Genomic DNA, 20,484 nt, shown 5'->3' on the forward strand with positions numbered 1-20,484 from the left:
AGTCTGTGATTGATTAGCTCTAAGCGAATCACAGCTATTGTTTAGGCTAACTGCTATCTGACCCAGGCTAGGCAGCTGTACTGAAACCGAAACTCTAAACTTCCATCAACATTAAGCTAGCGGAAACGAAGGTGAGCCAGTCCTCGTATCAAAGTACAACAAATCGAACTGCCGTGTGTAGATGTGGCTGTTCAGCTAACGATTAAAACTACTCCTATTTTAGCAACTATGGCTGTTAACAGGCGATGTTGTGTCATTCTCATCAACAGGATTACTGAAGGCTAATATACAGCTAACCAAGCCAGTCTGTGGCTAAATGAACTCACCATCCGGTTAAACCGTCTAATTTACAGTATTTGTGGCTTTGTTTGTGGACATTTTAAGTCAGCTCCAGCAGCTAGCTTGCTACCTTCCCACCGTTTAAAGACAGCCGGCGTCAGTTACCTGAGCTGTCTGTTGCCCCCGTCGAATTCACTCAATAGTAACGAAAGGTTCTGTTGACTGACTAATAGTGAGAACCCCTCGAAACGTTCCATGCAATTCTCCCGCGCGACGAGATCATGCCACCAAACTGCAGCAATAAAATGGGATATTTTCAGTCTCCCTCTCTTATCGACAAAATTATACGTTATTAAATTTGACTTGAGATGGTTTCGAAAACAGTAGATGGTGTTCAACAAATCGGCATGCATTTGATTCAGCTACTGCAATTGTTTAATCTTTGAAAACCAGTTTACCATGTACTAGTGTCTCCTTAGCCAGTACACAGTAATAATTTTACAAAAATATGTGGACACCCGAAAATGTCAGCCATGTGTGACTGTCATACCAAAACCATGGGCATTAATCTGCTGCTAGAACAGCTTCCTCTTTTATGAAGGCTTTGCACAGTTGGATTTGTATGGCTCCCAGCTAATGATTGTTCTCATTACTGGTCGAAGGACAGGTCTGCATTTGTGTCTTCAGTCAGTACTCACATGTCCTAATGTCCACTGAGCTTTAAACAGCTTTGCTCCTGTTGAGACACAGGAGTATCAGTGAGGTCCAACCCTGATGTTGGTGATCAGGTCTGACTCACAGTTGGTGCTCCAGTTTATCCGGAAGGTGTCGGCTGGTGTTGGCTTGTCAAGTTCTTCGACACCAAACTGGGACATCTATTTCTATATGCAGCTGCTTTGTGTACGGCGGCTGTTTCAGCTGTCATGGTGAAACAGGAAAGAGACTAACACAAACTGTTTAAGCAAAGAAGAACACCGTTGTCTAAACACCAATCGGTGTGTTGTAGCAAAAGATTTCCCATCACTGGAAAAAAGGACCTCAGCCGCGTCCACATACTTTCGGCCATAGTATACATGACAGCATCACATAAGATACTTGCAATGTTCATAAACGTGTGTTCTCCATCTGCATCTCTAGCGCTGTCCCTCCAGAGGACTTGGTCGAAATGCCCCAAACCAACAAGTCAGCAAGCGGTGGCAGTGTGCCAGGACAGGTGTCTGCCCCCGATCAGGGTGAGCCGCCGCCACAGGACGCCAGGAACCAGGTGGCTGCTGGAGGCGGAGGAGCCGCTGCAGAAGACCAGGGAGACCCAGAGATCATCAAATCACCCAGTGACCCGAAGAAATATAGGTGGGAAAGAACAGCGTTTGGTTTAAGTGTCAGTCATGGAGGAAGTCACACGTCAGGCAGGATGCTGTGATAGTAGATATGTGACTTTAGCATAAATTCAGATGCTAAACTACTAGAGACAAGAGGCAAAGGTGACAGAGACAGGTGCCTGCTGGTGTCCTGAAAATAACAGGAAGTTCGTTACTACAGTTTGTCCTGTTATCCAGTTCAGCAGCTCTAGGATCAGCAGTGCTTGTGACAGAGTTTGAAGGTGAACTGTGCAGCAGCTGTTGACTGCAGTTTGTAAACAGACAGTTTTCGGTGCTGCGTCTGCCATTTTCATAGATTCTTCTTGGATGTGTGCCGCTTACTGACCTGAACCTGGTCGCTACCTTTTCATAAAGTCCCCATCTCACCTCCATGCTATAATTGGCTGGAGGCTACACACCCACTGCCCAAAGGCTGCAGCCCGACCACAAATAAAGGAGAGGAAAATACAGGCAGAGGGCAGGGAAATAATGATTGAGAGGGCTTACTTTGTATGAATCTGTACGTTGTTTTTTAGGGACATCCTGCATAGTGCACCTTTCAAAGTGCATAGAGACCTGTCATGGCTCTTGCCTCCTGTGTATGTGTGGGAAAACCTGTCTCTCAGTTAACGCCAAATGACGATAATGTAATATAATGTTCCTGAACTACAAGTGTGAAAGCAGCCATAGTCTCCTCAGATATATTGAGCGTCCTGCCGGAGTCATGGCGAGCTACGCTGGTGGAATATTGATGTTGATCCTCCCTGCAGGTATATCGAGCTGAGTAACGGCCTCCGAGCGCTCCTCATCTCTGACTTCAGCGGGGCAGACGGGAAGGGAGGCGCTGAAAACGCAGAGGACAAGGGAGACGCAGAGGACACTGAGGAGGAGGAAGAGGAAGAAGGTGAGGAAGAAGGGGATTCTGGCGAGGGGTCGGAGGAGGATGAGGAGGAAGATGCAGAGGAGGAACAGGACAGTGACTTTGATGAGCTGGACGAGGAGAACACAGGGAGGAAGAAGAGAGGGAGCTCTGAGAAGCAGGTGGGTGACGATGATTCAACACTTCTTATTCACAGAAAGTGACTTTGGAAGCCGTTAAAGTTAGTTTAGTTTGTGTGTGATGAGGCTTTGTTTTCCAGTAAATGTCCTCAAACACTCTGAATCTGTGCGATATTTCACTCTCAGGTCAATTATATATTGTATTACAGTCGGACTCTGAATACACACACGTGTTGATTGACGTCGGGGAGCTTTCTCCACGTCACAAAACGTGTTCGGTGTGACTGAAAGCAGCAGATTCTTCAACTTGTGTCACGTTGTCTTCTTGTGTGTGTTTGTGTGTTTGCAGGCGGCAGCTGCTCTGTGCATCAGTGTGGGGAGCTTCAGCGACCCGGACGACCTGCCCGGCCTCGCCCACTTCCTGGAACACAGTGAGTCCAACAGAAGCTTTTTCCAAATCCAGATCCACCATCGGATCCGATGATTGAATCACGACTCTGTCAGATCTAATTAAGTTCATTGCAGACGTCGGCTGTTAGCTGAGCAACAGCCAAACGTTTCATTTCAGCTAAGACTGAATTCATTTTAATTAGCTACAGCTAATGTGTGCGTTTGTCAGAGCTGGATAAGAACGAGAGGCTTCTACCTGAATCCAAATGTACCTCAAATTTAACCAAGTTTATCCTCTGAACTCAGCTCTGTCCTGCCTTTTCTTCGTTTCCTCCTGTCTGATGCTCAGTGGTGTTCATGGGCAGTGAGAAGTACCCAGCAGAGAACGGCTTCGACGCCTTTCTGAAGAAACATGGAGGAAGCGACAACGCCTCCACAGACTGTGAGAGAACCATCTTCCAGTTCGACGTTCAGAGGAAGCACTTCAGGGAGGCGCTCGACAGGTGAGGCTGGACTCAGATCTTCAGAACGCCGAGCCGTGGTCTCATCCTTCCTTGTTTTTCTGCTGGTTAGTTAAACATTTTCTGATGTTTAGAAAGACAAAAAGCAGAGTGGTGCTGAGGCTGCGCAGTAACAGGTCCAGTATGTGACTGACAGCGAGCCGTAGGGGTTTCCTGTCAGAACAGGAGTTTTTGGGCGTCCCCCATCGTGAAGGCTGGTGTCCTCTGTTTGTGTGTGTGTGTGTGTGTTGATGGCAGCTCTTTGTGGGCCATCTGGCTCTCTGATGGGAGGTCAACCGGTTCATTAAAGATCACCACGAGCGCTGAGCCGCTCTGCAGCGGGCCGGCCGATGCTCTCTCTGCAGCCATGATGAGACCGATGCCGTTTTTAGCCGAGCGGTCAGTGGACTGGAAACATGCAGGAGGGACGAGGAGACCCCTGCAGTTTGTTCTGCAGGTGAATGTCTCTGGTTGAGGAGACACCAGAGCAGAGCTGACTGTTTTTACAGAGGGGCTGTGACTGATCCATTCTTTACTCACCAGTTCATCCACTCGTTCTTTTTTTATTCATCAAATAATTTTTTGGTTTATAAAATGTCAGAAACTGTGAAAAATGGCCATGACATGTTCCCAGACTGTGACAGGTGATGTCTTTAAATGCCTTTACATGTCTTTCTTTGTCCAACCAACACCTCGATGTTCAGTTTAAAGTCGTAAAACACAGAAAAGCAGCGGATTCTCACACTGGACAAGCTGGAACCAGAAAATGTTGACTGATAAATGACATAAACAGTTAATTATTGAATGTTTTTGTGTGTGTGTTCCAGGTGGGCTCAGTTCTTCATCTGTCCTCTGATGATAGAAGACGCCATCGACAGAGAGGTGGAGGCTGTGGACAGCGGTGAGTCTGCAGCAGGGACCCTTTTTCACACGCTTTCACACGTTGATGCTCCTCATGATCTGAACTGAGCACCAGACTTTTCTCTCCGTGGACCTTCTCTCATCCCCTGTTCAGAGTACCAGTTGGCGAGGCCGTCCGACTCGCATCGTAAGGAGATGCTGTTTGGGAGTTTGGCTAAACCAGGACACCCAATGAGCAAGTTCTGCTGGGGTAAGAACACGCATGCAGTCTTCAAATGTGCTTCTGTTCTCAATCTGAGACTTGTTCTGTTGAAGAAGAAGAAAAAAAACATTTAGACAACAGAAGAGGAAAAAACACAAAGTTTTAAATAGTCCTGATTACAGATACTGTTGTGATGTCAGTGTTTCCTGTGTTTCCTCTGAGAACTTATTTTCAGTTCCCACTTCATCCAGGATAATTCTGTTGTCATGTTGTTCATTCTAAATGGCTTCATTAAGTCTCTTTCTAAGCTGCTGGGATGTTCAGATGTTCAGATTTGATGTCAGGTCATGATCGAACGTCTGTTCCTGCTGCTCAGGTAACGCTCAGACATTAAAGCACGAGCCCAGAGAGAAGCAGATCAACACCTACCAGCGGCTCAGACACTTCTGGAGGAGATATTACTCTGCACATTACATGACGCTGGCCGTTCAGTCCAAAGGTACTCACACAGACTCACCGGACGGTCACAACCTCCATCTCAGCACGTGTTTGTTTCACTGCTGTTACTGCAGCTTGTTTAGGAGGCACAGAGGCTTGAAGCCTCAGCAGTCCCGTGAGGCTCTGATGCTCGTCACACACCACAGTGTAAACTTACTGCATGGGTGAAAATGGACAAACAGTTAAATCTTTCTTGCTTTGTGTTTTTAGTAAGGTGGAATGCAGTTAGTAAGTTGCCTTGGCCAAAATTTCTGCCCAGTGCCTAATGTGTAAAATTTAAGGAATGCTAATGCTAACATGCGAACATCAGCGTCCACCTTAAAGAGTGACTAACAGCAAGCTGAAAAGCAGAGCTGACTGGTTGGGTCTCTTAAAGGTCCCATATTATGGTCATTTTCAGGTTCATACTGTATTTGAGGGGTCTACGAGGAAATGTTTACATGCTTTTAATGTTAAATTAAAAGCATGCGTGGTGTACGGTGACTGGCTCTGACATCCACCTCACCGAAGTCCTGGCGGCTCGTTTGAAGGCACAGTTTGTGCATTTCTCAGAGGATTGAGCTTTTTAAAACTTTCATAAAGATATGGAAATCTCACCGTCTACAGCGCGGGACCTTTACCTGTCTGTAACCACACCCAGCAGTGATGTCACAGGGTACTGACGCTCCCTGAAGTACACTCTGACATCACTGCACGGAGGTGAGAGGTCAAACCAACGTAGATGGACGAACAACATTTCCAGCTCTTACACAGATGCTCTTGTTGTTTAGAGACTCTGGACACTCTGGAGCAGTGGGTGAGAGAGATCTTCATCAAAGTTCCCAACAAGTAAGCCCTCCTCACACACACACACACACACACACACACACACACCTTGTGGTAAGTCCTGGTAGTATAAAACACTGCAGTACATGAGATTCTTATGTAGACCAGCATGATGTTATTGCTGATGTATCAGTTTTGGTGCATGTTGGTCAGTAAGAAACGAGTGAGCAGTGTGTTAGCCTGCTGCAGTAACATGATTGTTAGCAGTGGCAAAGACTCTGAGGATGCTAGCTTGTTTCCAGACCTGAACACAGCACGTTGGTGGACTCAGCCTTTTCTGCTAATCCTTGAAAGTCTTCTGATGGTTGATGTCAGAACGTTGCTTAACGAGCGACGTTTGACAAACATGTTGAGGATGTAAAGGAGGCGGCGCTCGGTCCTCCTGAAACACGAACCCTCTGCTCTTTACCTTTATTTCAGCGCTCTGAGCCGTCTTGTCAGCGTTTCCATTTTCTGAAATTGATCATTAATGATAATCACTCTTTGATAAATCAGGTAAATTCGGGTTTTTTAATGTTTCCAGCGGTGAACCTCGAGCCGACTTCTCTCACCTCCAGCAGCCGTTTGACACTCCGGACTTCAACAAACTCTACAGAGGTCAGATACTGTTTGTACTCTTCCTACTATCTGCTGTAGTATTTGTAGCAGTAGTTGTATTGTTATTCTTACTGCATATTGTGTGCATGTATTCTGATATTTCTGAGGAAACCGCACCGCTGGTTAAAATCTTTATTTGATGCATTAATGCAGATGAAACACCTTCATGCAGATTGACAGTAACGAGGATACTTCTACTTAATTTGTACTAATTACATTTCTTACATTGTTTCATGGTGTGGTTCTACTCATTATTTCCTCTTGTGCTGCTGTAGCACCTCATTGACCTCCTGGGGATCAATAACGTGCTCTCCTAATTGAGCTTATCAAGTTTTCTGTCTGTAATTCTCTGTTTTGCTCGATAAGGTTTAGATAATTGGAGAAATGAGAAATCTAATCTTACAATCATGATTTTCGTTTTATTAATTCTACGACAGGATTATCAAAAGGATTCTTAGATCCGGTTTTAACAGGACATACAAACTAACACGTGCGTGTGTGTTGCAGTGGTCCCTGTGAGGAAGGTTCATGCTCTGACCATCAGCTGGGCCGTCCCACCTCAGGGGAAGCACTACAGGTGAGTCAAACTGTTGGTCTGTAAGATCGTCCCTCAGTCAGGTTAGACGTCACAGAGTGTGTGTTTTGTTTTTTTGTCAGAGTGAAGCCTCTTCACTACATCTCCTGGCTGATCGGACACGAAGGGACCGGCAGCATCCTGTCACTGCTCAGGAGGAAGTGAGCTGAAGAAAAAAGAAAAAACGATGAGAAACGAAACACTGAGCGAGAGCAGATACTCATGATGTGTACTGTGTGTGTGTGTGTGTGTGTGTGTGTGTGTGTGTGTGTGTGTGTGTGTGTGTGTGTGTTCAGGTGCTGGGCTCTGGCTCTGTTTGGAGGAAACAGTGAGACGGGTTTTGACCAGAACACCACCTACTCCATCTTCTCCATCTCCATCACCCTCACTGACCAGGGCTACCAGAACTTCCACCAGGTCCACACACACACACACACACACACACACACACACACACACACAGAGAGATTTAAAACCTTTTTTAAAAGCACTGAGGAGGAGCTGAACAGACTGACGTTAAATTATTGTGTTTGACACACAGTTGAAGTAAATTTGGTGCTTTCATGTCCTGAGAACTGCTGAGGCGAACATTTGGAAAGCAGACGGCTGAAATCATCTCTGAAGTTCTTGTTGAAAACAGTTATTCCTGCAGAGAGGATGACGATGCTGCTGGCTGTAACTTCACTCAGCTGTTTAAATAGTCACTGAAAATAATAATAAGAGGAGGCAGGTTTAGTTTTAGAAGTCTTCAGTGTCCCGTAACTCCCACACTGCATCGTGTCTCTCTGTGCAGGTGGTCCATTTGGTGTTCCAGTACCTGAAGATGCTCCAGACTCTGGGCCCTCAGCAGAGGTCAGACACATTCTGTAAAAACCCCTTTAGAGACCTGGTGAACTCTTTCAGGCCAAAACTGTGTTTCTTATGTCCTGCTTCTGTTTATCAGCCTCTCACACCAGTTTCAGATGTGAACTGTCTTACTCAGAATAACCAGGACTGTTTTAAAATGAAGGTTTATTTGTTGCATTCAAGGTTTACGATGGATCATCTAAACATGGAGAGTTTAGGGTTGCGTAGAATAAGTTGTTCCAAAATGCGTTTTATCAGAATGTGAAGATATTGAATCGTTTAGCTCGTCACAGAATAATAACACCACTGATCAACATCTGGGAGGTGACAGAAACTCTGAGCTCACAAAGGCGAGAGCTGACGAAGTGAAGCCACGAGGATGTGCTCAAAGTAACTTTCACTCTAACACGGCACTGATCTGACTCACCTCATGTCAATAGTTCGCTGAAACATCTGCATCTGCTCAGTCAACTCGCTTCAGCCTCATTTCCCTTCAGGGACTCTGAGACTCAGCCGGGCGTGATGCTGAGACGCCGTTTGGATCGAACCCGCACAAACAGTCGACCGATCACGTGACCACACGGTCCAGTGACTTCAGTCTGCGGTGAATGTGTTGAAGCTGATGTTTTCTCTTCGCCTCTGAACCTGAAATAAGAAACCGGAATCCTCATTTATATTAAAATTAGGATGTGAGAAGTAAAAACATGAATTCATGTGTCTGAGAAGGCATGAAGGCAGAGATTCAGAGAGCAGGGAGTCACCCAGTGAAACGCAGCAGCGAGTCCGGACTTTGAATTTAATTTGACTTTATCTTGTATCAGGATAATCACTGTGTTTGTGCTGGTTGAATAGATTCCAGTAAAGCTGAGGGCGTCAATCATCAGCATTAAGAATCTTAAATATTCTTATCATCTGGTGGACGTGAAAACGCAAAAACAAGTCCAGATGTCCAGAAAAACAGTTTCTGATTCGTTAATGTTCCACACATGAACTCACTGAGGACGCTGTTTTAAGTGGTCAAGTAGCTCCAGAAAGCCCATAATAATCATATTGTTTCCATGTAAACGAATCAGCAAACGTCAGTGATGTTTGTGCAGTTTGTTATTAAGTTTTAGATTTTAAATAAACGTCCTTTTTTTTCAGGATCTATGAAGAAATTCAGAAGATCGAAGCAAACGAGTTCCACTATCAGGAGCAGGTAGTGACACACACACACACACACACACACACACACACACACACACACACTCTGTGTTCTGTCGGTTCAGCAGGTGATTTACAGTCAGCTGTCGTTTCAGATTAATGGGTTTCGTCTCTGGACGATTTCACAGGCCGTTTTCTCAGGAAGTGATTGATCGGTTGATCAGTAAAGCGACATTAATCCTAATGATGAGGACAGAAGTGATCAGCTTTAAGTTGATGAGATCAGCCCTCAGGATAGAAACACCAAACAGGTTTTTACCTGTCAGTCATCACTCCTCATGGAGTGTGTGTGACGTGGACGGTGTGTTCCTGCTCAGAGAGTTTTTCACCAGCAAAGTTAATTGATCTTAAAATGAGTTAATGATCACGTTCGTGTGCTTTAATGAAACCTAAACAAGTGATTGATAACATGATGAACGTGTCGTCTGTGCTTTCGTCTGGACTGACAGACGGATCCCATCGAGTTTGTGGAGAACATCTGTGAGAACATGCAGCTGTTTCCCAAAGAGGACTTCCTGACCGGAGACCAGCTCATGTTTGAGTACGAGCCCCAGGTGACCAGGACACAGGACCAGATCTGATCCAGGATCAGTCTGAGAGCCCAAATTAGCTGCTTATGAAATACAGCACCGACTTTACCCTCTGAGTGTAAACTTATACTTGTTCTGCGTGTGTGTGTGTGTGTGTGTTCAGGTGATCAGTGCTGCTCTGTCCCTGCTGACTCCTGACAGAGCGAACCTGCTGCTGCTGTCACCAGAGAACGAAGGTCACTGTCCACTCAGAGAAAAATGGTTCGGTACCTGCTACAGCATGGAGGGTACGACACACACACACACACACACACACACACACACACACACACACACACACACACACACACACACACACACACCTCCCGTTAGTGAGGCTCCATCTGTTTCCTGAAAAGCAAAGGCAGCATGTTAATCACTGTAATCGTTCATATTGATCCTAATTAAGCACAATGCAATCAAACGATAGGAGTCGTTCATTCAGAAAACTGTGGTTCTGTTAAAGGTGGGTGTGTTTGTTTTGTCTCATCAGACATCTCAGAGGAGTGGGCTCAGCGCTGGGCGGGAGACTTCGAACTCAACCCTGAACTCCACCTTCCTGCTGAGAACAAATTCATCGGTCAGTGCAGACTCAGTGCAGACGTGACAGTTCACTGTGATGTAAGAGAGCTAAAACCAAAGCACACGCTCAGCTCTGATCGCATTCTTCACTCCTCTTCTTCATCTTCGTCTTCATCCGCAGCGACGGACTTCACCCTGAAGACGTCCGACTGTCCGGACTCAGAGTTTCCCGTCAGGATCGCCAACACGGAGCGAGGCTGTCTGTGGTACAAGAAGGACAACAAGTTCAAGATCCCGAAAGGTGAGTCCAGTCGTCACGTGATCCTGGAGCTGGTCGAGCGCCAGCCAGTGTTTTCAAGCTGCGACCAGCAGATAGTTTGCTCTGCTGATGGTGAAGCTGCAGTGACGGCTCTTCATCACTCCTCAAAGCTCTGCCTTTAAAAAGCTTTTCATTCATGATGGCAAATTCAATCAGTTTCATCTCTGTTGGCTTTATATTATCATTTTATTCCATTTTATTTAGTAGTATTTTTAACGGTCTGCTTGGTTTTGCCTCGTTGCCCCCTCAGTCTATCAAATGGTGACTGATGAGATGTGAGCCAGCGATGGACTTTTCAGTGAATGAGGAGACGTCTTCTGTCTCTAAACCTTTGAAACAAGTCATTTTCACAGATTCAGATTTTCATTTAGAGAATAAACTTGGAACTTTTTTGTGGGAAACCACATCAGACGTGACTCATTGTTGTCTGAGAACATGTGGAGGGATTCTGGGAACACGAAGGCTGCTGTCGTCTGGACTGACCTCCTGCCTCAGCACGTTAAACAGCTCCATCTGCTGGACAGTGCAGTCATTGCTGCTTCTGAAACTACAGCTGTACATCTGTCAGACTGAACTTTTGGGAAATGTTTAACTCTGTAAACATCATGAACTTCAATGAAACACTTCAACATTTTAACAACCCGTTTCTTTTATTTAGTCATGTGATGAGCAGGTCACACTTTTTTCTGGGCTCTTAGATGAAGTGAAATAATGATTTACTCATTCAGTGAATGAAATGTGACCTGATCATGTTGTTTTCTGTCTGTCAGCTTATATTCGCTTCAACCTGATTTCCCCGATGATTCAGAAGAGCCCTGAGAAGTAAGAGACCCTCGAAGCACATGAACACAGATCATGAGAAAATCAACCGTCGTGGATTTTTGATGATGAATGGATCTTCTCTTATAGCCACGTGGGCCTCGTTGTGCCTGTTTAACTGCCTTGTTCCTGTTTCAGTCTGGTGCTGTTTGACCTCTTTGTCAACGTCTTGGCTCATAACCTGGCAGAACCAGCCTACGAGGCCGACGTGGCTCAGCTGGAGTACAAGCTGGTGGCCGGAGAGCACGGACTGGTGGTCCGACTGAAAGGCTTCAACCACAAACTGCCGGTGAACACACGCACGCACACACACACACACACACACACACACACTTTGTATTGATAGTACAATGTCAGCTCATGTCAGACACATGAGCTACGCTTGCTGCTCTGCTAGATGTCGTGGGGGCGCCCTGTTAGTCACCTCTAGTGTATTCAGGCTGAGTCTGTACTGCAGTAAAGTACTTGAGTAAATGTACTTTCTTCCTTGTTGGTGTTTCAGCTGCTGCTGAAGCTGATCGTGGATCATCTGGCAGAGTTCAGCGCCGAGCCGGGCGTCTTCACCATGTTCTCTGAGCAGCTGAAGAAGACCTACTTCAACATCCTCATCAAACCTGAGAGACTCGGCAAGTACGTGGCACACACAAACACACACTCACACAAACGGCACACACTGCAAACACACACACACACCCACACTGCTGACACTCACACACTCTCTGGGTGGCTGCAGTGTTTTCTAGTGTCTCGCTGTCTTGTCCCGCCCGCAGAGACGTCCGTCTGTTGATCCTGGAGCACAGTCGCTGGTCGGTCATTCAGAAGTACCAGGCGGTCATGAAGGGTCTGACCGTCGACGACCTCCTGACCTTCGCCAGCGGGCTGAAGGCGGAGCTCTACACTGAAGGTCTGGTTCAGGGAAACTTCACCAGCACGGTGAGACAAAGCAACGCTGCTGTGCAGCACGTTAAACTCAACGGCCCCCCTCATAACAGAGAGTCAGAGTGTCATTTAGTCGTCCAGGTTTTCTCTCTGTGAGGTGTTCACTGTTCTGAAATGTCATTTTTACAACCACATCCTCTCACTCATGAATGTTTTTTGCCCTTTGTTTCCTCCAACAGGAGTCAAAGGAGTTTCTGCAGTACTTCATCGAGTGAGTATCTGCTGCACGTATTACTGCACTTTCATGTTTATGGAGGTTTTATATAAAGCGAGATTCCATCCAGATTTACATCTTGGAGGTAAAGGACACAGAAATGAGACTTATTATTACTCAGAAATAAAAGTCCGTGTGTGTTGCATTGATGTCAGATGGATTGAGAGCTGAAATATCATCCCTCAGTCTGTGCGTTCATTTTAAAGCAGCGGGACTTTTGACGGAGCTGCAGGACGATCGTTCAGTCACTCCGCTTACAAACTCGTCCTCCAGCTGATTCCAGTTCAGTCTGGTCTGCACGTGTGACGCTGACGGTCTGTTTGTCTCTGCAGTAAGCTGCACTTCCAGCCTCTGTCAGCAGAGGTCCCTGTGCTGTTCCGGGTGGTGGAGCTGCCTCAGAAACAGCATCTCTGTAAAGTCAAATCTCTCAACAAAGGAGACGCCAACTCTGAGGTCACCGTCTATTACCAGGTAGGAAGACCACAGCAGGCACATTACGGATAGAACCACTGTGATGAGGCACGTTTTCCTCTTTGACATACTTTTACTTCAGTAATGTTTTCAGGGCAGAACTTTCACTTGTGACAGTGTTTTCACAGTGTGTATTAGTGTTTGGCTGGTGACTCAAATGCAGGACACCAAGCAGGCAGGTACAAGAAAGAAAGGTGAGCTTTGATAAAGTAAAGCTGATCCCAGTTCACAGAAACAGGCGGCCAACTAAAGAGAGGAAGAGACAAATCCAAGAACTGCAGAGAAATACAAAAACTGAACTGGGAACAAACTGACACCTGAAAGAGGGAAACACATAGGCTAAACACACCTGAGGATAATTAACTGATGACACACAGGTGACACAGGAAGTAACACATAACACCTGTCACCCTAACACCCCCACCCCATAACACCTGAGGAGAGGAAAAAAAACCCAGAACAGGATGTGACACTTCCTGGATGTCAGCCTCTCGTGTCGTCCTGTTCACTGTCACCTGTCTTTGTTTTCGGTTCTCTTGTGTTTGATTCTGGGTTCTTGTTGCAGTCGGGCCTGAAGAACCTCAGAGAACACGCTCTGATGGAGCTGATGGTGGTGAGTGTCGACATCTACACACAGAGCAGCAGTGAGTCCTGTGAGTGCTGTTGGTCACGTGACACTGTATGTGTGTGTGTGTGTGTGTGTGTGTGCGTGTGTGTGTGTGTGTGCGTGCGTGTGTGTGTGCGCGTGCGTGCGTGTGTGTGCGTGTGTGCGCGCGCGCGTGTGCAGATGCACATGGAGGAGCCCTGCTTCGACTTCCTCAGGACGAAGGAGACTCTGGGGTGAGTGTCATTTCTGCTGAGCTCACAGATCCGTCTGTCCGAGGTGTTTCCTTTAAACTGTCCACCGCTTCGTGTCGTCCCTGCAGGTACCAGGTGTACCCGACCTGCAGGAACACCTCAGGGGTGCTGGGTTTCTCCATCACTGTGGAGACGCAGGCCACCAAGTTCAGGTGAGCCGTCCTCTGCGCCCGTGCAGCTGCAGAGTGGATCTCTTTGAGTTTTTAAACACTCCTCGTCTCCCTCGTCCATCTGTCCTCGCAGCACAGAGTTTGTGGAGGCGAAGATCGAGGAGTTCCTGGACAGCTTCGGCGAGCGTCTGTCCAGTCTGAGCGAGGAGGCCTTCAGGTCCCAGGTGACGGCTCTCATCAAGCTGAAGGAGTGCGAGGACGCCCACCTGGGAGAGGAAGTGGACCGCAACTGGTTTGAGGTCGTCACGCAGCAGTACGTCTTCAAGCGTCTCAACAAGGAGGTGAGACGTGTTGTGAAGCTGCTTCTGTGAACTCATTTCAAAGAACCAGACGGCTGTGACACGTCAGAGCTTTAGTCCTTAATAGTTCATCCGCTCAGTCATTTTCAAGCAGAAACACCAAATATTTGATGGTTTGAAGTGTCCTGTAAACTGAAGTTCTTCAGGGTTTTTTTCCCACACAAAACGAACATAAAGAACGCATCTGTGGTTCTGGTCCCGCTCTGTGGTTCTGGTCCCGCTCTGTGGTTCTGGTCCCGCTCTGTGGTTCTGGTCCCACTCTGTGGTTCTAACCCGCTGTGGTCTCCCTGCAGATCGAGGCCCTGAAGCTCTTCAGTCAGGAGGAGCTGGTCTCCTGGTTCCTGGAGCACAGAAACACCAGCAGCAGGAAGCTCAGTGTTCACGTGAGTGTGTTGCATTCACTGCTGTTCGTAAGTTTCTGTGTGCTGCAGGTCTGTAGAATGAGGACAGGGACAAAGCAAACGGAGGTTTTACAAACATGAAAAGCACTTCTAGAGCTTTTGTAATGCAGTCGTCAGAGAAGAAGTTAAGGCCGTGAACGCCTCATGATGTGATTTGTACAGAAACTATGTGAAACCAGCGGCTGCCAGATTTGAATGAACCAGATTAGATTCAAACATGCAGAGCAGACCGCTGTCATCCTGTAAATGTTTGTTTTGCGGATCAGGTGGTTGGTTTCGGGGTGGAGGAGAACGACCCCCCGGAGCAGAGCGGCGCCGGCAGCCCCGACAACCCTCCGTCCTCGGCCTACGGCGAAGTGAGCGAGCTGAACTTCCTGCTGGCCTCCTCGCCGTCGCTCCAGGACCTCACGCTCATCACCGACATCAGAGCGTTCACCTCTTCCCTCCCCCTCAACCCCTACCACAAAATCCTCAGCTAGGCCAGTCTCACGGCGACACGACCGGACGGGGAGTCACGTGACGTCCTCGCCGTCTCTTCAGTCAGAGATACTGGAAACAGCTGATCAGAGCGGACACTGTCAGGACAGACAGAAACGTGTGTTTAGTTATTTTGTTTTATGTGAGTGGTTGTAATAACGCTGCATTCATATCCTGTGGGAATAGTTTGTTTCGGCGGTCGCTGTAGTAAAGCTGCTGTGAAGGTCGTCGCCACAGGAAGTGAATCATCACTGTTTCAAAGCTGCTTCTCTTCCTGTCGCTGCCACCGAGCGCGGCCTCTTCAGGTCAGATGATCTTTTATTCAGAGTGCAGCCATCAGCGAATCCGTCTCCATCCGCTCAGCGTGTAGACGGCGTCTGAACAGGAAGTTCAGCGTCATGTCGGATTCTGAAAGTCGGACTCGATCAGCTGCTCTGATTTTATCGACGGCACAAAAAACTCTGTCATGGCGTCTCGATGGATTTAAGAGTCTGAATGTTTCCTTGTTACTTTTAACTGTGAAATGATGTGTGCGATTATTCCCAGGTGAAGTGAATGCAGCGCGATGACTCAGGGCTCTGGTTTAAATTCAGTCCGTCAGGAACGAGAAGAAGAAGAAGAAGAGCAGACGGTCGCGCTAACGTCACTGTGGCCAGTGTCACTGACAGACTGCTGTGTTTATGGGTGTTTCTGTGTTGAAGCTGTTTGATGTTTGATGATGCGTTCACGACCCGCCGTCACTCAGAATGTGCTGCTGGAGCTTCTGGAGGCTGGAAAGTTTCACCGGAACATTTCATTCAGTTTACATTTCGGTGAGCGTTAGAGAAACCTTCATGAAACACTGAGTTTTAGTTGAGAGTTTTGTTTGTTCTGCGTTTAAATTATGATAATAAAGAGTAAAATCATCATCGGACAGACGACGCTGTGTCACTTCTTAAACCAGGTGATGATGAGGATGACGAAGCTAACACTATGAGAACATTAATAACTGTAGTATCTCCCAGAAACACGAAGCTCGACTCTTCATCACTGCGTCTCTTCTTCCTCGTCCTCCTCAGAAGTCTCTTCTCTGCTTGTTCAGTGATTTTTGTCCACGTTTTGAAGACGCAGCGAGCGGACAGTGGAGAGGTGGTGTGGTGTTTGTCCTGAGGGTGGCGCCAGAGGGAAGGTCACGTGACCCACGCCGTCTGCACGGTGGTGAGACTGATTTGAATTGATGAGATAAAAACATTTTTCAGTGTCGTTAAAAATTTAAATTATCCAGAAAAACAAACTGCTGACAGTTACTAAGAGGAGGACGGACAGGAGGAAGTACTCAGGCCCATTACTGCAGTTAAAGTACTAACATTAGATTACTGTGTCTTAAAGTAAACGTACAGTATTTCCCTGCAGTGTAGATGGAGTAGAAATAGAAAGTGACATGAAATGTGAAGTAAAAGTACCTCAGATGTGTCCTCGGTGCAGTATTTGAGTAAATGTACTACTGAGCTGATTGATCTCTGAATGTAAAGGCTCATATTTGTGCAGAAATCTTTAATAAGACAAAAACATGGAACCTAATAATGTACAGAGCAGCATCTCAGCGTTAAATAAGACTCCACAGTTCTTTGCCAGCAGGGGGCGCCGAGCGTCTCAGTGAGTGTGAGCCGGCGACGAGCAGATGAACGTGTGTTGAGTTTCGGGGGAGCAGCTCGTAGAGATCCAGCTTCGGGGGTTTTCCACCAGCACGCAGTCCGAGCCGACGACGGACTCGCCGCGGCCCGCCGGCGCCCCCCGCAGTCTGGAGAAGGACACCGACCGACCGTCGGCCCACATCCAGCGACCCGAACCTCCAGACAGACCTGAGACACACGAAGAAGAGTTAGAAGACTGGACGACGAGGACTGACCAGCATCAGGAGGCCGTTTGACACACAGAGAAGAAGAAATCATGGAACGATAATCTGACGGTCGCAGGTCTTGATGAAAGCGGACACTCACCGATCCAAAATGGCTTCCTCCCCGCCAACTTCCAGAGCCAGGTCATGTCTCTCCTGGACCGCACGCTGGTCAGGCTGCCGTTCAACCTGCCACAGACACGACACGGCGTGAGAGTCGAACACACAAGGAAACACGCCGCTGTGCTCACTGCAAACCACTTCCTGTCCAGCAGGATGCTTTCATTTGATTGGACGAGTGAAAGAGGGAAGGTGTGCTTTGGGGTCACTTACAGCAGCGAGCAGGTCCTCTCGGCGCTCGCCCAGCTGGCCACAGACGAGCTGAGGATGTAGCAGCGTCTCCTGTAGTGAGTCCAACCGTCAGGACACGAGCTGCTGACCGACTTCCCCGTCTGACGAGACAAAGACACACAAGCAGCCGTCAAAACACGGGCTTCTGTCAGCAACTCAACGAGGACGACCGCGACGCTCAGCAACGTTCAGACAGACGAGCGACACACAAAAACAGCTGGAGGAGCCACGAGGGTAAACCAGAATCAATCATCAATAATCAAACTGCTCACTGACAGCAGCTTCATGTGTTCATCTCCTTCATCCTTCATGTGTTCACAGAGTGGTGAACTCGCTTCATCCTCTGTGAACGACTGAGCCTTTCCAGGACGCCCCTTTCATACCCAATCATGATGCTCTCACCTGTTACCGATCAGCCTGTTTACCTGTGGAATGTTCCAGACAGGTGTTTTTGGAGCGTTCCACATCTCCCCCAGTCGTCAGCTGCTCCTGCCTCTTGTGGGTCCTAACTGAGCTCAGACATTAAATATATTGACTGTTTCCAGGTGAGTTTGTTGCAGTGGATCAGCTCAGGTGACCACGTTCTGTGTTCTTGGTGTTGGTGGAGGCGGGGTCGTACCTTGCGCTGGCGCAGCTCTGGGTGGAGTCTCAGTTCTGGATGATCCATCTGAGGAGGGTCTCTGCCTGGGAGCTCCTGCAGGAGGCGGCTGTGAGGCGACTGGCTCCACCCGGCGTCGCCCGGCTTCAGCTCCTCCAGCCGGAGAGGAGTCAGACTGTGGAACTGATGGAGGAGGAGGAGGAGGAGGAGGCACACATTAACACTGAGTGTGTGTGTGTGTGTGTGTGTGTGTGTACCATAAATCTGTTTACACAGACACATTGTGGGGACTCACCGTCCTCATGGGGACAAAATACAGGTCGACACGAAGTACATCATTAAATTTTAGGATGAAGACTGAGGTTAAGGTTAGAGTAACTGTCCAGGAAGTGAATGTAAGTCAGTGTAATGTCCCCATAAATTATGTTTGCTCAACTGTGTGTGTGTGTGTGTGTGTGTGTGTGTGTGTGTGTGTGTGTGTCTCACCGTCCACACCTTCTCCTCAGACCTCCTCTCTCCTGACAGATGGACCTGAACAAACACTGAAACATCAGCTTGATGCAGAGGATCACAGTCACATGATGCACATCAGAGCAGGTCAGCCTCCAGACTGAACCAGGCGTGACGTCACATGTTGTTCAGAAGTGTTTTACCTGCCTGATTTTGTTGACGTGCTCAGATTTTGCTGTTTTGTCAATAATCACCTTCAGTCCTCCATGTCTGACCCTGTGTCCACTGCTCCCACTGCTCCCACTGCTCCCAGTGCTCCCAGTGCTCGGCCCTGGCAGCTGCCCGCTGTGGTAGTGGATGTGGCCGTAGGCTGGAGCCGCCTGGTCCTGCGGGTCCCCCTCCCCGTAGTCCAGGTAGGGCCGGCGGTTCGGGACGTCGCCCCGCGGAGGGTGAGGCTGGTTCTCCCACAGCAGCTCCGCCTCGATGTCTGTGACGGGGTCCTCCTCCTCTGGACCCGGAGGGTCAGGGAGGCGAGGAGGAGCTGGGAGCAGCCTCTTGTCTTCCTCCACCCTCAGGTCGTCTGGATCGCACCGTCCTGAGAGACAGACAGACGGACAGACGGCAGAGAGGTCAAAGGTGGAGCAGCAGAACATCTGCGAGTGAAGGCTCAGATCAGCCGGTCAAATCATGAAAGAAGCCCCCCACAAACAGGAGGACTGTCCTCACGCGTCACCTCCTCCTGGTCTGAACACCCAGAATCAAGCGAAGCAGCAGGAAGTGACTGAGGGTGAAGGCGAACCGCTCACAGGTGGATCTGCTCCTGATCATCTCACCTCCTCTGGGGTCGATGATCTCCACGCTAGCGGAGCTCCTCTGGCCCAGGATGGCGTTTTGGGGGTTTTTCAGGGTGACGGTGAAGGTCTCGTGGTTTTCCTCCAGACCGTCGTCTATCAGGTAGATGTTCCAGGTCTTCACGGTGACTCCTGAACGGCAGAGAAAATCAACCTGATCGCATCCAGAAGCAGATGATGTTAAACAGACAGACCTGAACAGAGTCCAGAGGAGTCTGACCTGGATCAAACTGGATGAGAGCGGCGCTGCTGTGAGTGAAGTCTCCGCCGGCTTTGGCCGATCCTTCCTCCACCTGCACAGAGACACAGACACTGAGCGCAGACTCCGCCTGGACTGAGGGTCAGCGGACGCAGGGGTCGCCACCGTACCTGGATCGCGACGTACGCCGGCTCGCCACTCTTCCCGCTGCGTTGGATCTGGATCTGCAGCGTCCCCGCCGTCTCACAGGTTCTGTAGCAGGTCGCTGAGAGCTCCACCCGAGACCAGGACAGGTCCAGTCTGCGGGACACACACACACACACACACACAGTGAGACCTCAGGCTTTGGCTCCTGCTCTTCAGTCTCATCCTTCTTCAAACCTACATCTCAGGCAGCGCCGCGTTTCCTGCCGGGTCCGTGAGGCGGAACTGGAAGCTGTCAGCCGTCACCTCCACGTCGGCCGGGAGGACGAACACCACGGCGCGCCGGTCCACGTCCCGCTGGGTGAAACGACCTTTGATGTAAGCTCCTGGCAGGACAGGAAGTCGGAGGTTCAGCTGAACGCAAATCTGTTTCTACCACATCTACGGCTGACGGACAGACGGCTCACCTGTGACGGCGTTCTCCAGGTAGCCGAAGTGAGGCGGTCTGGTGATGGAGAACTCCAGCTCCTCTGCGGGGCTGTCGCGGTCGGAGGCCTGCAGGTGTTTGGAGGTGACGAAGAGGCCGTAACGCCCGCCGCCCAGATCCACCACGGTGCTGGGACTCCGCCTGGTGGTCAGACTGGGAGGTGTCCTGTCCACCCGATGCACCTGGACACAGCAGGAGAACACCTGACGGTCTGTGAGGATTCTGGACTTTCTGCAGACGTTTTCAGGAGGTTTGTGCCAAGAGACAAAAGTCTCCCTGCAGGAAATCTGTCTCGGACCTTCAGGGTCCAGGTTCTGCTTCTTTGCACTCGTTGTCTT

General features: G+C 48.7%; 2 protein-coding genes across 3 annotated transcripts in view; one reads left to right on the forward strand and one right to left on the reverse strand.

Annotated features, from left to right (window-relative positions):
• The first annotated feature begins 39 nt into the window (after nt 1–39).
• Nucleotides 40–16,098, forward strand: nrd1b (nardilysin b (N-arginine dibasic convertase)). 2 transcript variants are annotated; one of them, XM_076726788.1, is made up of 31 exons: nt 40–131; nt 1,417–1,629; nt 2,408–2,678; nt 2,986–3,067; nt 3,376–3,529; nt 4,354–4,427; nt 4,542–4,637; nt 4,966–5,088; nt 5,858–5,915; nt 6,436–6,509; nt 7,017–7,086; nt 7,167–7,244; nt 7,380–7,500; nt 7,877–7,935; nt 9,073–9,127; nt 9,582–9,686; nt 9,826–9,949; nt 10,195–10,281; nt 10,405–10,524; nt 11,313–11,364; nt 11,500–11,650; nt 11,864–11,991; nt 12,132–12,294; nt 12,480–12,511; nt 12,847–12,985; nt 13,551–13,598; nt 13,773–13,825; nt 13,912–13,995; nt 14,087–14,294; nt 14,606–14,695; nt 14,980–16,098. In XM_076726788.1, exons 2-31 carry the CDS (start codon nt 1,445–1,447, stop codon nt 15,190–15,192), a joined length of 3,297 nt encoding a protein of 1,098 aa, XP_076582903.1. In that variant the 5' UTR covers nt 40–131; nt 1,417–1,444; the 3' UTR covers nt 15,193–16,098. The 2 variants fall into 2 exon arrangements, with proteins under 2 accessions (XP_076582903.1, XP_076582904.1); XM_076726789.1 differs by having other exon boundaries at nt 72–131; nt 1,431–1,629.
• Nucleotides 16,099–16,796: 698 nt separating this feature from the next.
• The window catches only part of frem1b (Fras1 related extracellular matrix 1b), a 32,399-nt gene continuing 28,711 nt past the window's right edge, over nt 16,797–20,484 (reverse strand). Inside the window, exons 25-35 of the mRNA XM_076721986.1 lie at nt 20,127–20,328; nt 19,901–20,045; nt 19,686–19,815; nt 19,537–19,609; nt 19,299–19,448; nt 18,720–19,060; nt 18,502–18,546; nt 18,037–18,198; nt 17,400–17,518; nt 17,170–17,255; nt 16,797–17,031 (exon numbers count right to left, since the gene is read on the reverse strand). Of these exons, the coding sequence (XP_076578101.1) occupies nt 16,823–17,031; nt 17,170–17,255; nt 17,400–17,518; nt 18,037–18,198; nt 18,502–18,546; nt 18,720–19,060; nt 19,299–19,448; nt 19,537–19,609; nt 19,686–19,815; nt 19,901–20,045; nt 20,127–20,328 (1,662 nt within the window). The 3' untranslated portion in view covers nt 16,797–16,822. The remainder of the gene's footprint in view (nt 17,032–17,169; nt 17,256–17,399; nt 17,519–18,036; nt 18,199–18,501; nt 18,547–18,719; nt 19,061–19,298; nt 19,449–19,536; nt 19,610–19,685; nt 19,816–19,900; nt 20,046–20,126; nt 20,329–20,484) is intronic.

This window comes from Chaetodon auriga, chromosome 3, assembly GCF_051107435.1.
Source record: "Chaetodon auriga isolate fChaAug3 chromosome 3, fChaAug3.hap1, whole genome shotgun sequence".
In the NCBI taxonomy this organism is placed as follows: domain Eukaryota; kingdom Metazoa; phylum Chordata; class Actinopteri; order Chaetodontiformes; family Chaetodontidae; genus Chaetodon; species Chaetodon auriga.

Bases quoted from the DNA above. Each gene is read 5' to 3' on its own strand.
- nrd1b (XM_076726788.1), top strand. From the start codon at position 1,445: ATGCCCCAAACCAACAAGTCAGCAAGCGGTGGCAGTGTGCCAGGACAG. The intron at 7,087-7,166 runs GTGAGTCAAACT...TTTTTTTGTCAG, and splicing joins CCTCAGGGGAAGCACTACAG to AGTGAAGCCTCTTCACTACA. The intron at 11,651-11,863 runs GTGAACACACGC...TTGGTGTTTCAG, and splicing joins GCTTCAACCACAAACTGCCG to CTGCTGCTGAAGCTGATCGT.